General features: G+C 45.6%; 1 protein-coding gene across 2 annotated transcripts in view; it reads right to left on the reverse strand.

Annotated features, from left to right (window-relative positions):
• The window catches only part of NAA16 (N-alpha-acetyltransferase 16, NatA auxiliary subunit), a 93,414-nt gene that overhangs the window by 77,466 nt on the left and 2,195 nt on the right, over positions 1 to 13,753 (reverse strand). For both annotated transcript variants that reach the window (XM_073580320.1, XM_073580321.1), the window contains exons 2-5: positions 12,685 to 12,769; positions 9,863 to 9,967; positions 8,624 to 8,781; positions 8,103 to 8,237 (exon numbers count right to left, since the gene is read on the reverse strand). In XM_073580320.1, coding sequence (XP_073436421.1) covers positions 8,103 to 8,237; positions 8,624 to 8,781; positions 9,863 to 9,967; positions 12,685 to 12,769 — 483 coding nt within the window. The remainder of the gene's footprint in view (positions 1 to 8,102; positions 8,238 to 8,623; positions 8,782 to 9,862; positions 9,968 to 12,684; positions 12,770 to 13,753) is intronic.

The raw sequence follows: 13,753 nt of genomic DNA on the forward strand, positions 1-13,753 counted from the left end.
TTAGCAGGGAGGGAAGTGAGCGGGTGCTGTCGTGGACTCATTAAAAGAGCATTACCGCTAAGTAATCCAGCTTTTTACCCTTCGCCACGACAGCACCCACTGGAGAGATTCCAGAGACCATCACCTGGGTGGGACCACCGTGCCAAGGACCGTCTTGCCAAAGCTTAGGTCAGAAGTTGGTGAAAGGTCAAGTCTATAGTGATTATAGAAGGTGGAAGGGGATGACCAAATTGCCACCTTACATATGGTTTCAATTGGAACGTCTCCCCTCTCGGCCCAGGAGGTCGCCATTGCTCTAGTGGAATGCGCTCTGATGCCTTCCGGAGGATTTTCATTTTTTGCGGAGTAGGCTAAACGAATGGCATCCCGGATCCATCTGGAAATGTTGCTCTTCGTGACTCCGTACCCTTTTTTAAAGCCCTTAAAAGAAACTAACAGAGCCCTACACTGCCTCCAGCTTCTAGACCTCTCAATATACTTTAGGACAGTTCTTCTGACGTCCAAAGTGTGGAATTTCTGCTCCTCTGGAGTGGAGGGATCTTCAAAGAAGGTTGAGAGGAGTATCTCTTGAGATCTATGGTATTTTGTTGATACCTTAGGCAGGTACGAGGGGTCTGGCTTTAATATTAATCTATCTTGGTATACTTGAAAAAAGGGTGGATCTATGGACAGGGCCTGGATATCAACCACTCTCCTAGCAGATGTCAGCGCTACCAAGAGGGCAGTCTTGAGTGACAAGTATTTGAGGGATATCGTGTCTATCGGCTCAAAGGGTTCCTCCGTCAGGGCGTCTAAGACCAGATTTAAGTCCCATGCGGGGATTGTATGTGGATTGTATGTGGACTGGAGTTGTTCGTTCGCAGGCTGTGATGAATCGTGATATCCACTTATTTCCTGCTATATTATGGCCGTACAGTGCCCCTAACGTGGACACCTGTACTTTCAGTGTGATTACTGCCAGGCCCAAGTCCTTCCCTCTCTGTAGAAATTCTAAGATAGGAACTATCGGGACTTCTGCTGTATGGGGTGCTATATGAAACTGTAGGAATTTTTTCCATATTCTTGTATAAATCTGGGTCGTGGACTCCTTCCTGCTCTGTAGGAGCATAGCAATCAGTGTTTCAGAAAACCCTCTTGATCTTAGTAGCTGCCTTTCAAATTCCACGCCGTCAAGTGTAAGCTGTCCACTTGGGGGTGGATGAAAGGGCCTTGGGAGAGTAGGTTGGGAATCTAAGGGAGGACCCAAGGATCTGTCACTGACATAATTCGTAGCCACGAGAACCACGGCCTCTTGGGCCAGAATGGTGCTATCAGGATTACTCTCGCCCTGTCCTCTCTGATCTTCCGAATCACTTGTGGCAGGAGAATCAACGGAGGGAAGGCATATGCCAGCTTGAACTTCCATGAGGCTTGGAGGGCATCCACTATGTCTGGGTGATCTGATGGAGACAGGTAAGCAAACGTCTTTATCTGTCTGTTCTCCCTCGTGGCAAAGAGGTCCACCTGAGGTTGTCACCATAAAGTTACTATATCCTTGAAGATTCGGCGGTTGAGGCACCACTCCCCTTGCCAAAGTGTGTGTCGGCTTAAGAAGTCCGCCTCTTGGTTGTTCTCTCCCCTGATATGAAGAGCCGAGAGGGACAACAAACAGCTTTCGGCTAAGCTTAAGATTCTTGCCGCAGAAGACATCAGAGTCTCTGATCGAGTACCTCCCTGTCTGTTTATGTAGGCCACTGTAGTGGTGTTGTCCGATAGGATCCTGACATGTTTCTGTTGGAGCTGTGGAAGGAAATGGTGTAGAGCATAGTATACCGCTGTCAGCTCTTTTAAATTAGACGAGTATTCCTCTTCCTCTCTATTCCACCTTCCTTGACAAAAGCTATTCCTCATATGGGCTCCCCAGCCATGGGGGCTAGCATCGGTGGTTAGGATGCAGGATGGTACTATGACCCATGGGACTCCTGAGGATAGATGGTCATCATCTAGCCACCACTTTAGAGAAGTCAAGACCTCCTGAGTTAAGGTTATCTTACTCTCGAGGTGACCACGTCGCCTGTCCTCTTGGAGGATCTGATGCTGAAGTGTGCGGACATGATAATGGGCCCACCGGACTGCTGGGGCACAGGAATTTAGCGACCCCAATAGCGACATTGCCCCTCTCAGAGACATGCGTGGTCTATCTATGGCTGCCTCTACTTTCTCTATTGTGATTGCAATCTTTACCTGAGGAAGTAGACATCTCTGGGTTGTGGAGTCTAACTGGAACCTTAAAAACATCTGGAGGGATTGCGGAACGAGTCTGGACTTCTGTATATTGATGATCCAACCTAGATCCTGCAAAGATGAGATTGCGCCAGCCACACGTTTGGTACATTGGGTGACCGAGTTCCCGATTATTAGGAAGTCGTCTAGGTAAGGTACGATTAGAGTGTCTTTTTGGCGAAGATAGGCCATCACCTCTGCCATCACCTTGGTGAAGATTCTTGGCGCTGTAGAGAGGCCGAAAGGCATGGCTGTATACTGAAAATGACGGATCTTGTCTTCGAACACCACTGCGACCCTTAGGTATTTTTGGTATCTATCATGGATAGGAAGATGATAGTAAGCATCTTTTAAGTCAATTCCTGCCATTACACAGTTTGGAAAGAGAAGCTTTATGGTGGATCTGATTGATTCCATCTTAAACTTATAATTTCTTATAAACGTATTAAGCTTCCTTAAATTAATAATTGTTCTAAACGTACCATCTGGTTTGGAAATTAAAAATAAAGGAGAGTAGAATCCTCTACCTTCCTGTCCCACTGGGACCTCCACTAAAACCCCCTTGGATAGTAGGCTCAGAATTTCTTCTTCGAGGGCCTTTTGTTGAACTAAAGAGTTAAGGTGGGTTATGATAAAGAAATCATAAGGGGTTTGAAGGAATTCTATTTTCATTCCCTCTTTAATTATACCTAAGATCCATGGGCTCGAAGTTATTTTTTGCCATTTTGAAAAAAAAATTTTTAATCTACCCCCTACTGGTGGGTCTGATTTTTTAATTTTTATTTTCCCTCCGGAATATTGAACCCCTGAACATGCTACCCTTTTGTTTTTCTTCCTTTGCGGGCCATCTATTTGATCTATCCGTTTGCCTCCTTCTTCCAAACGGTCGTCTTTTAAAGGTTCTCCTATAGAAAGGGATAGAAGAGTCAGGGAACGCCTTCTTCCTCTCCTTTGCTTTGGCAAGTATGTCGTCTAGGGCTTTCCCGAAGAGAAACTCACCCTCACACGGGGTTGCACAAATCTTAGATTTTGATTGCGCGTCCCCCTTCCAGCTCTTCATCCACAGTGCCCGCCTGGCGTTGTTCTCAAGAGCTGCCGATCTTGCTGCCAGCCGCAGAGGGTCCGCCGAAGCATCAGCCATAAAGGCAGCTGCCCCTCTGATTAACGGAATAGCGGCCCGTAGCTTTTCTCTAGACACCTTCTGCTCGATTTGTTGATCCAATTGGTCCAACCATACGAGCATAGATCTGGCAGTGCACGTGCTGGCTACTGCTGGCTTAAAAATACCCGTGGCAGATTCCCAAGACCTTTTCAATGATGACTCTGCCTTACGGTCTAGCGGGTCTGCCAATAAGCCTGCGTCCTCTACCGGAATAGTAGATTGTTTTGAGGTAGAGGCTACAACGGCATCAACCTTTGGCACCTTGGTCCATTTTAATAGCTCGTCATCGCTAAAAGGATATTTCCTCTTTGAGGCCGATGGGAGAAAACTTCTTTGATCATGTTTTTCCCATTCTCTTTTTATTAGGGCCTTAACTGCCGGTATCACTGGGAACGCTCTCCTTTTCTTTTCCGCCAACCCCGCAAACATTATTTCTTGCGCGGGGCACCCCTTGGTTCCTCACACCCCATAGTGCTCCTCACAGATTTGACCAGGTTATCCACACTATCCAGGGGAAAACATGACCGTCCCTCCATGTCTGATGATGATGACGAGGATGTGAGTGAGGAATCGGAGATTAACCCCTGTTCTTCCTCTGACTCTGAGCTGAGGGTCACCTGTTTTTTGCTTATAGTTTCTGAGGGTGAGGGAGTACTGGCACGGTTGATAGCCTGTATTTCCTCCCTGATTATGGCTTGAATGTCTTTTGACGACACTGCGGACCCCTGCCTAGTCTCTCTGGTGCACTGCTTGCAGAGCTTTTTGGGGTAGGAGTCAGGGAGAGGTTCAGAGCATAATGCGCATACCTTATGCTTAGATTTTTCTTTTTTCTTTGTCTGGAAAGTGGAGCCGAAAGGAGGGGGGGGGGGTAGGAAGAGGTCAGCTCAATAGGTAGAGTATATACTTTGCACACTCACCCAGTGAAGCATTATATTACCGGATCGGATGGCTGAGATCCCATCCTAGGTCTTGACTCTCCTGTCTCGCTCCTGCGGCCGGTGTCTGTCCTAGCGTTGCGGTCCCTGGTGGAGTTGCTCCCCGCAGAGTCTCCTGCTGGAGCGTGCGCTTCCGTTGGGGATGACATGGCTCACCACCGCACAGCTGCGGCGCTGTTTAAATAGATTGCTCGTCTTTTTTTTTTTTTTTTCCTCTGCTCCCGGAAGTCGCTCCTCCTCCCCGGGATCACTGCGCATGTGCCGTCGCGCTCTCAGCCACCCTGCCCCGGAAGTTCAATCATTACTTCCGGGGGTCAGGAGCCTCTGCGCCGGCCGGCTACCGCGCCCCCGCTTCTGTATGCGGCCCACGCTCTCCATGCCACCGCCGGTTTTCCTTTTTTTTTTTTTCCTCTTCGCGCCACTGGCGCACTTACCGCTCCTAGCAGCGGCAGTCTGCGCATCTTGGTGCCACCGACGCGCTCCTGGGTGAGACCGGGCGGTCCACCCCGGACCCGGCCATCACCCTCCATACACCAGACGAGGGGGGAGCCGTCTAACGGAGTCTCCCCCGACGCTGCCTCCGGACCGCAGCCCCTGCCGTTCGCGTGGAGACCGCACAGGCGGCATGCATGGCCCAGGTATGCTTTCCTGAAGGAACGTGGCTCCGTTTGGAACAGGAAACCAAAACTGAGGAGGAAAGGCGGACCGCCCCTTTTATCTTTCCTGTAGGGTTTCCTGTTCCAAATGGGGCGGATCCAATACCTCCAGTGGGTGCTGTCGTGGCGAAGGGTAAAATCTACAGTTTGGTACATCCTGAGAAAGAAAGAAAGCACTGGTGAACTCATCAATGCAAAAAGATCTAGGCGCCCACAGAAGACAAGAGTGGTGGATGCTCGCAGAATAATCTCCATGGTGAAGAGAAACCCCTTCACAACAGCCAACCAAGTGAACAACACTCTCCAGGAGGTAGGCGTATCAATATCCAAATCTACCATAAAGAGAAGACTGCATGAAAGTAAATACAGAGGGTTCACTGCATGGTGCAAGCCACTCATAAGCATCAAGAATCAAAAGGCTAGACAGGACTTTGCTAAAAAAACATCTAAAAAAGCCAGCACAGTTCTGGAAGAACATTCTTTGGACAGATGAAACCAAGATCAACCTCTACCAGAATGATGGAAAGAGAAAAGTATGGCGAAGGCGTGGTACAGCTCATGATCCAAAGCATACCACATCATCTGTAATACACGGCGGAGGCAGTGTGATGGCTTGGGCATGCATTGCTGCCAATGGCACTGGGTCACTAGTGTTTATAGATGTTGTGACACAGGACAGAAGCAGCCGAATGAATTCTGAAGTATTCAGAGCCATACTGTGTGCTCAGATCCAGCCAAATGCAGCCAAACTGATTGTCCATCTGTAGTATGAAATGACGACCAATGACCCACAACATAAAAACAAAGCAACCCAGGAGTTTATTAAAGCAAAGAAGTGGTATAGTCTTGAATGGCCAAGTCAGTCACCTGATCTTAACCCAAGTGAGCATGCATTTCACTTGTTAAAGACTAAACTTCAGAGAGAAAGGCCCACAAACAAACAGCAACAGAAAACCACCGTAGTGAAGGCCTGGCAGAGCATCATAAAGGAGGAAACACAGCGTCTGGTGATGTCCATGAGTTCAAGACTTCAGGCAGTCATTGCCAACAAAGGGTTTTCAACCAAGTACTAGAAATGAACATTTTATTTACAATTATTTAATCTGTCCAATTACTTTTGGCCCCTTTAAAAACAGAGTGGCACATGTTAAGGAGCTGAAACTCCTAAACCCTTCATCCGATTTTAATGTGGATACCCTCAAATGAAAGCTGAAAGTCTGAACTTCAACTGCATCTGAATTGTTTTGTTTAAAATTCATTGTGGTAATGTCTAGAACCAAAATTAGAAAAATGTCTCTGTCCAAATATATATGGACCTAACTGTACATTATATAAGAGAGCTGCGGACAATTCACCTCGCCCTTCAGGGAGACCACATATAGTACAGATGAGTGTGGCCAATAAAGTTGTCAGTTCTATTTTCATTTACCCTATGATTACACAAATGTGGGATAAATTGGTTAGGGCCACAGACTATCTAGTGGATCAAATTTGCGATATACTTAATACTACTGTTGCTGTCCAAAATCAACTTATCATAGTCATTAATCAACATACTATAGTGCTGGATTACTTAACAGCAGCACAAGGTGGTATGTGTCAGGTCATTGGACCTGCTTGCTGTCATTATATAGATCCTAACAGTACTATGAAGTTAAAGTTAGAATTCATTCAAAGACTCAGAGATCAATATGATAAAGACAATGATTGTAATAAGGACAGTTGGTGGTCAGACACCTTCTCCTTTCTCAATCCAGCCAATTGGTTTAAGGGAATTGGGGGCTGGATAGCTGGGATCTTACAAAGCTTGTTACATATTGCTGCCTGTATCCTTGTTGTATATGCGATACTAAAACTTGTTTTTTGGTGTATTTCTGTATGTATTAGGAAATTCTGCACTAGGACAGCTAACGATGATACCAAAGGCGTCGTCACCCCTGCTCTTCTCTACAATGATCTCAAAAGTCAAAAGGTTACTTGATGAAGATGTTGAAGCCAAGCGCATGGCTACCTTCAAAAGATCTCCACCACTGTTATCAAAAATTGTTATTCGTAAATTGCAGAATACAGGGGGATGGGTGCACCACAAAAGCCATGACTGATAACACGGCATCAGCCATGTGAAGACCAGTACCCCTCGAGCTTATAGCTTGGGATAGTACCTCTGCTATGTCTGCTATGTGTTAACAAAATTTATCTAGGAGGGATTGTGAAGGGTAAAACTAAAATAAATCAAAGCTGAAGGCTTCATTTTTTGTGCTTGTAACCCTATCTTGCTGTTTACGAGATAAATTCTGTTAGCTGTTATGACTAGTTCACACCAGTATGAACAAAGGGGGTTGTTGTGCAGTGGCCTTTGCTCATGAAGTTCTGTAACATTTTTCCATGTCACGTAGCTAGGGACATATTCCAATTTTCTTGCAATACTATTGGCTTATAAAGTAAATGTATTACGATGCTATTGGTAGCTGCGTACTTTGTATAACTAAGCAGAATACTATAAAAGAGGTGACATAATAAACGGGGTTAGCGATCTCCTTTGATCCTCCCAAACAGAGCCGAGTCTCCTTCTGGTTCGTCCTGTGTTTGCCAGCATCACACTTCTGTTTATTTGGAAATCACCTGGTCAACCGTGAGGGTTATTTTAGCCCCTCTAACTTGCGAGCACGCTCATGTGCTGAGAGACTTCAACATGCTTGAAAAATAAGTCCTAGTCCCCGCAGCTGCATGTCTCACGTCTGTTCAACAATTGCAACACAGGCAATCCCCGCTTGTGTTGCACCTGTCTAACAGCCGGGAGACATGCAGCCGCAGGGACTAGGACATATTATTCGACACGCCGAAGACATTCTGTTAGCACCCGAGCGTGCTCACATAACACCTTATCCTATAACTTCTTATCCGAGAACACTCGCTCATTACTAATAATGAGATATCGGTGCAGCATCCTATTGTAAGTTTAGCGGCAATAGGTGAACCTAGGGCTGGATTTATTACTCTGCATCATTGAAGCTCTGAAGAAAAACCCAACATTGGCTTCCAGACATAAACCACTCCTGGAAGACTTCAATACTTATCTTACTTTACCTGCTGAGTCTTCCTGAACTCCTCAAGCAGTTTTAAGGCCATTTCATAGTCTTTCAATAAATGGTATGCTATGGCATAGCCGATCCATGATGCCCGTTGCATCGGGCGCAGTTGTAGAAGCTGATATCTGGTTTCCTGTTATAAAGAGACCACATTTAGCACAATTGTATACATGATGGTATAACTTCTGAAGCCTGAACACATTCTTGAAAAATAAGGGCAGACTTACACGAACGGGGGGCTCACTTAATTGCACTTGCAAACAGTGGGGGACATAAGGAAATTATTAATATGACTATTTGGTCCCCATATTGTCCGCAGCACATTGCGTGTTTTATGGAGATATGTGCTGCGGACACAGAAACATTATGATCAGTGTTTTATTTGTTCATCATCTGATCGGTGCCGTATTTACAAGAGCCAATGATTGGGAGTAAAAGTTCTTATGAGAAGTGGTTGGACGATGATCACCCTATGTAAAGATCATAAGGCTTTATTGACTGGTGCGCTCTCACACTTACTCGATATCCTTCCAAGTCCCTCATCTGTATCTGTAATAATGAAAGGTCCCGCAGTATCTGCAGATTCTCTTTGTCCAGTTTTAGAGCATTCCTATAACACTTGATGGCTTCCTCATACTTCTTATCGGACCTCTGAAGAAGACCATAGACATGCCAACCTGTCTGATAGTCAGGAAATCCAACATAATCCATGTTCGTGCATTAGTTACAGCTCAGTACCGATCCCACAAGGCAGGTCATACTGATTAGTGTCCTACAATAACCCTATAACCTTAATACTTACCCTCCCAGGTCACAAAAAACAGTAGCATGAAGCATCTGGCTAAAGTAATGGGTATATTGCACCAATGTACTGATAGGCAGTACCTGTCAAAGGGTTAGAAATCTTTATATATAAGGGAGTCACTAATCATCTTGTTCCAAACAAACCGAAAATCATTTACTTAGACTTTTGTCAAATGACTCCCTGATGAGGAATGCCTAATACAGGAGTATATAGCTGTATGCTGAGTATACTCACTACACTAAATGTACATATGCCACAAGTAATGGGGAGCAGAGGTAGTGACTCAATGCTGGACCTGAGAGGGGGAATAAAGCACAGACTATTCTTACAAACAAACTGCGCCTGTAGAGAGGGGTTTCCTGTAATCAGAAGATCCCTGTGAGGTTAATGATGTATCCTGTGTTTTGTATATAAAATTCCAAAAAAAATTCACAGTCTAAGTCAATAATAATGTTGCTTCAGCCTAAGGGCTCACTCACACTGGCGTATAACACGGCTGAGTGCTATATGATGTTTTATCAGACAGCACTCAGCCCAATGTTACACTATGGGGCAGTGCAGAGCAATGAATAATTTCTCATGCTGATTCAGACTGAGAAATTAATCGCAGTATGGTGTGAGTGGCTCCAATATACAGATCACGAGCAACCATATGAGTCTACGGGTGAGTGTGAAACCTTTGGCTGTACTCGGATGTCATTCAAGTGCAGTTTGATTACCGCAGACGCTGGCAATGGAGAAATTACTTTCTCAGTCTCCTCCGCACCTGTGCTGCGATTCTCTCATCCGAGAGGATCGGATCACAGCAAGATGACACTTGGATCAAACTATGATAGAGTTTGAGCCGAGTGTCATTTGCATAATCAGCCCCGATTCTCTCGCATGAGAGAATCGACGGCCGCGTGAGCGAGCCTTAACAAACCAAATGTGTAAAAAATTATTCAAAAGGATACAGACGTGACTCTTAACATCATTCCGTAGACCTTTGCGCACAAACTCATAAGCTTCTTCTTTCTTTCCTAGACAATTCAAAGTCAAGCCCTTCATTGCCAGTGTTTCTGAAGAACATAAAAATGGCAACAGATCAATCACTAAACAGAATAATCAAAAAAGAGAAAGAAGTTTGTTATACCTTATTTCGGCTTTGTTTTCTTACACAGGGATTGTAATAAAATAAGGGAAGACGTGTTAAGGCCCCGTATCACATAGCGAGATCGCTGATGTGTCACCGATTTTGTGACGCAACAGCGATCTCGCCAGCAATCTCGCTACATGTGACATATAGCGGTGACCGTCCCCCCCCCCCCGCTGGATATCACTGATCATGCTCGAATGTCCTGGGACATTTTTTCATCATCGGCGTCCCGCTGGCCAGCATACATCGCTATGTCTGACGCCGACGAGCGACCTCGTTGGCGACGCAGAACTCAGGGATGCAGGCGGGAGTCGTCAGAATAGCTGCTATGTGACAAGGTACCAGCGATCCTTACCAGGTCGTATCGTTGTCGGGATCGCTGGTGCTTCGTTGAAGAGATCTGCCTGTTTGGCAGCTTACTAGCGACCATGTAGCAACGTACCAGCGATCCCTACCAGGTCGTATCGTTGTCGCGATCGCTGGTGTGTCGCTATGTGAAACAGGACCCTTACTCAAAGCTGGACCCTCAGTGGTGTCCACAGGAACAGGAAATGATTAAATCGCACCCATCAGCCATCTTATTGGCTGCAGGTCAGGTGTCCGACGGATAGGACACTATCAATCCTGTTCTGTCCTGACCGCTATGGGACCCCATTAATTGATGTTTGCAATTAATTACTGAAAGTGCAGTGTGAGGAGGCTACCGAGATGCCAGAAAGTGCAGTGTGAGGAGGCTACCGAGATGCCAGAAAGTGCAGTGTGAGGAGGCTACCGAGATGCCAGAAAGTGCAGTGTGAGGAGGCTACCGAGATGCCAGAAAGTGCAGTGTGAGGAGGCTACCGAGATGCCAGAAAGTGCAGTGTGAGGAGGCTACCGAGATGCCAGAAAGTGCAGTGTGAGGAGGCTACCGAGATGCCAGAAAGTGCAGTGTGAGGAGGCTACCGAGATGCCAGAAAGTGCAGTGTGAGGAGGCTACCGAGATGCCAGAAAGTGCAGTGTGAGGAGGCTACCGAGATGCCAGAAAGTGCAGTGTGAGGAGGCTACCGAGATGCCAGAAAGTGCAGTGTGAGGAGGCTACCGAGATGCCAGAAAGTGCAGTGTGAGGAGGCTACCGAGATGCCAGAAAGTGCAGTGTGAGGAGGCTACCGAGATGCCAGAAAGTGCAGTGTGAGGAGGCTACCGAGATGCCAGAAAGTGCAGTGTGAGGAGGCTACCGAGATGCCAGAAAGTGCAGTGTGAGGAGGCTACCGAGATGCCAGAAAGTGCAGTGTGAGGAGGCTACCGAGATACCAGAAAGTGCAGTGTGAGGAGGCTACCGAGATGCCAGAAAGTGCAGTGTGAGGAGGCTACAGAGATGCCAGAAAGTGCAGTGTGAGGAGGCTACAGAGATGCCAGAAAGAGCAGTGTGAGGAGGCTACAGAGATGCCAGAAAGAGCAGTGTGAGGAGGCTACAGAGATGCCAGAAAGTGCAGAGTGAGGAGGCTAAAAAGCAGACCGTCTCTTAAAGGTGTTGTCCGGTGAAAACAAGTTATCAGCTATCCTTAAGATGGGCGATAGCCTATAGATCGATGGAGGTGCGCCTGCTGGAACCCGCATCAATCAGAACAGAGCACTTCTATTTCTGTTCAAACACTGTTCCATTCATTCTCTATGGAGCTGTCTAATGCTGCGCTTGGCTTTTCTGAGAACCTCATAAAGAATAAACAAAGTGGTGGTCTGGCATCCGACCTACCTCTCCATTTTGTAATGGGGATAAAAATTCCCCAATATGCTGATTGTTGGGGGGTCCCAATGGTCAGACTCCCACGATCAATAAGTTATCACCAATACCTTGGAAAGGCGGTAAGTTATTTCACAGGACAACCCCTACAACCTTCATCATTGCCCACCATAGGAAGGTCATGAACTGACTCTAGTATGACTGCCTTCTTCTTGTGTGAAAGAACAAAACCGTTGGCACAACCCTGAGAATTGTAGGTGGTGCCCAAGTAGGATCCCAATCCGTGAACTAAATATATATAAACTTGGCACACACCAAAGGTTTCTGATGCAGAAAGGTGATTTTTAATTATACAACAGTACATACATACACAGACGTTTCGGTCTAGGACCTTCATCAATGTACGATATATTGTACTGTGAGATTCTTAGTGACTGGGCTTTGTGAGATAGACCAATCCTGTGAGGAGGCACATGAAGCCGTCCCACTGCGTGGTGATTTGTGGAGTGTGGACGCAGTATCCACCGCGAATCCCAAGTGGTGGATACTGCGTCCACACTCCACAAATCACCACACAGTGGGACGGCTTCATGTGCCTCCTCACAGGATTGGTCTATCTCACAAAGCCCAGTCACTAAGAATCTCACAGTACAATATATCGTACATTGATGAAGGTCCTAGACCGAAACGTCTGTGTATGTATGTACTGTTGTATAATTAAAAATCACCTTTCTGCATCAGAAACCTTTGGTGTGTGCCAAGTTTATATATATTTATATTCTTCTTGTGTGAGACTTGCGAGCTGTATGGGAAGGTCTCTTGTAGCAGCCGGCTTCATTCTTTGTGGTAAGCCGACACATGACCTCATTCCTGTGATATTTTATGCCTTACAAATACATGTCAGGGTATCCGCATCTCACCTCCATGTTCAGCAAAGCGGGGATTTGAGAGGATCATCTTACAAAATTTCAGCCCATTTTTATATTGTTTTTGTTCATAGCATTTCTGCAAAATAAAATAGAGTTAGATGAGGAATATTTTAGGTTATTCATACAAATCACATGTTTTCTAAATACATAAACAATTCAGATACATCAAGGTACTACAATTTTTGGAACTCCAATAGAAATTAATTGTGAGAGCTGAGTAGAATAGAAGCACAGTGGGCAGGAGATTTCTATAGATCCCATCCACTTTGATGGAACTGTAAGATGATGCGTTTTTGATGCATCATTGTGGGAACGGAGCCTTAAGTGTCAGTAAATGGGAAGAGCCCTATTTACAACCATGAACCAAAAATCCTTCACAGACTTAAGGCCATGTCCACTTGGTGTTTTTGCAGCTTTTTTATATTGCTGCATTTTTTTCTGCAGAACACAAGCTGCTTTTTCAGCACCAGCAGAAGCTATGACATATCAGAAATCTCATGAACACGCTTGTGCCTTTTTTTCTGGCTGAATTTGAGAACTGCAGTGTTTTTTGTTTTTTCTTAAATCTGCAGAGTGTTAATTCTTTCAGCGTTTCTGCAGCATTTTTTGCACCCATGAAAAGCAATGAGAAAGTGAAAAAATGCTGCAAAAAAATACAGAAAACGTTTGTTGTGTTTTACAAGCATTTTTTGCTGTTATTGGTGACAAAAACTAACTGTATTAAACAAATACTGTAGACAAATCACACACGCAATCAACTGCAAAAAAAAAAAAAATGCATCAAAACTTGTGTTATGAGAACATGATATTTACTGCCAGGAGAGCAGGTTTTGGGTATCAAAAAAAGTACTTTGTGTAACTATAGCCTAAAGGGCCTGTCACACTAAGCGATATCGCTAGCAATATCGCTATAACTTGTGACGTTATAAGCGATATCGCTATGTCTGATACTTACCTACGACTCGCTCCCCCGCTGGTTATCGCTGATCGCGCGAGAACGTCCTGGACTGTTTCTCGTCGTCAGCTTCCTGTGGCGCTTCCTGTGGAGAGACGAGCGACG

This window comes from Dendrobates tinctorius, unplaced genomic scaffold (assembly GCF_039654945.1).
Source record: "Dendrobates tinctorius isolate UK_male_01 unplaced genomic scaffold, ASM3965494v1 ptg000064l, whole genome shotgun sequence".
NCBI classification, from domain to species: domain Eukaryota; kingdom Metazoa; phylum Chordata; class Amphibia; order Anura; family Dendrobatidae; genus Dendrobates; species Dendrobates tinctorius.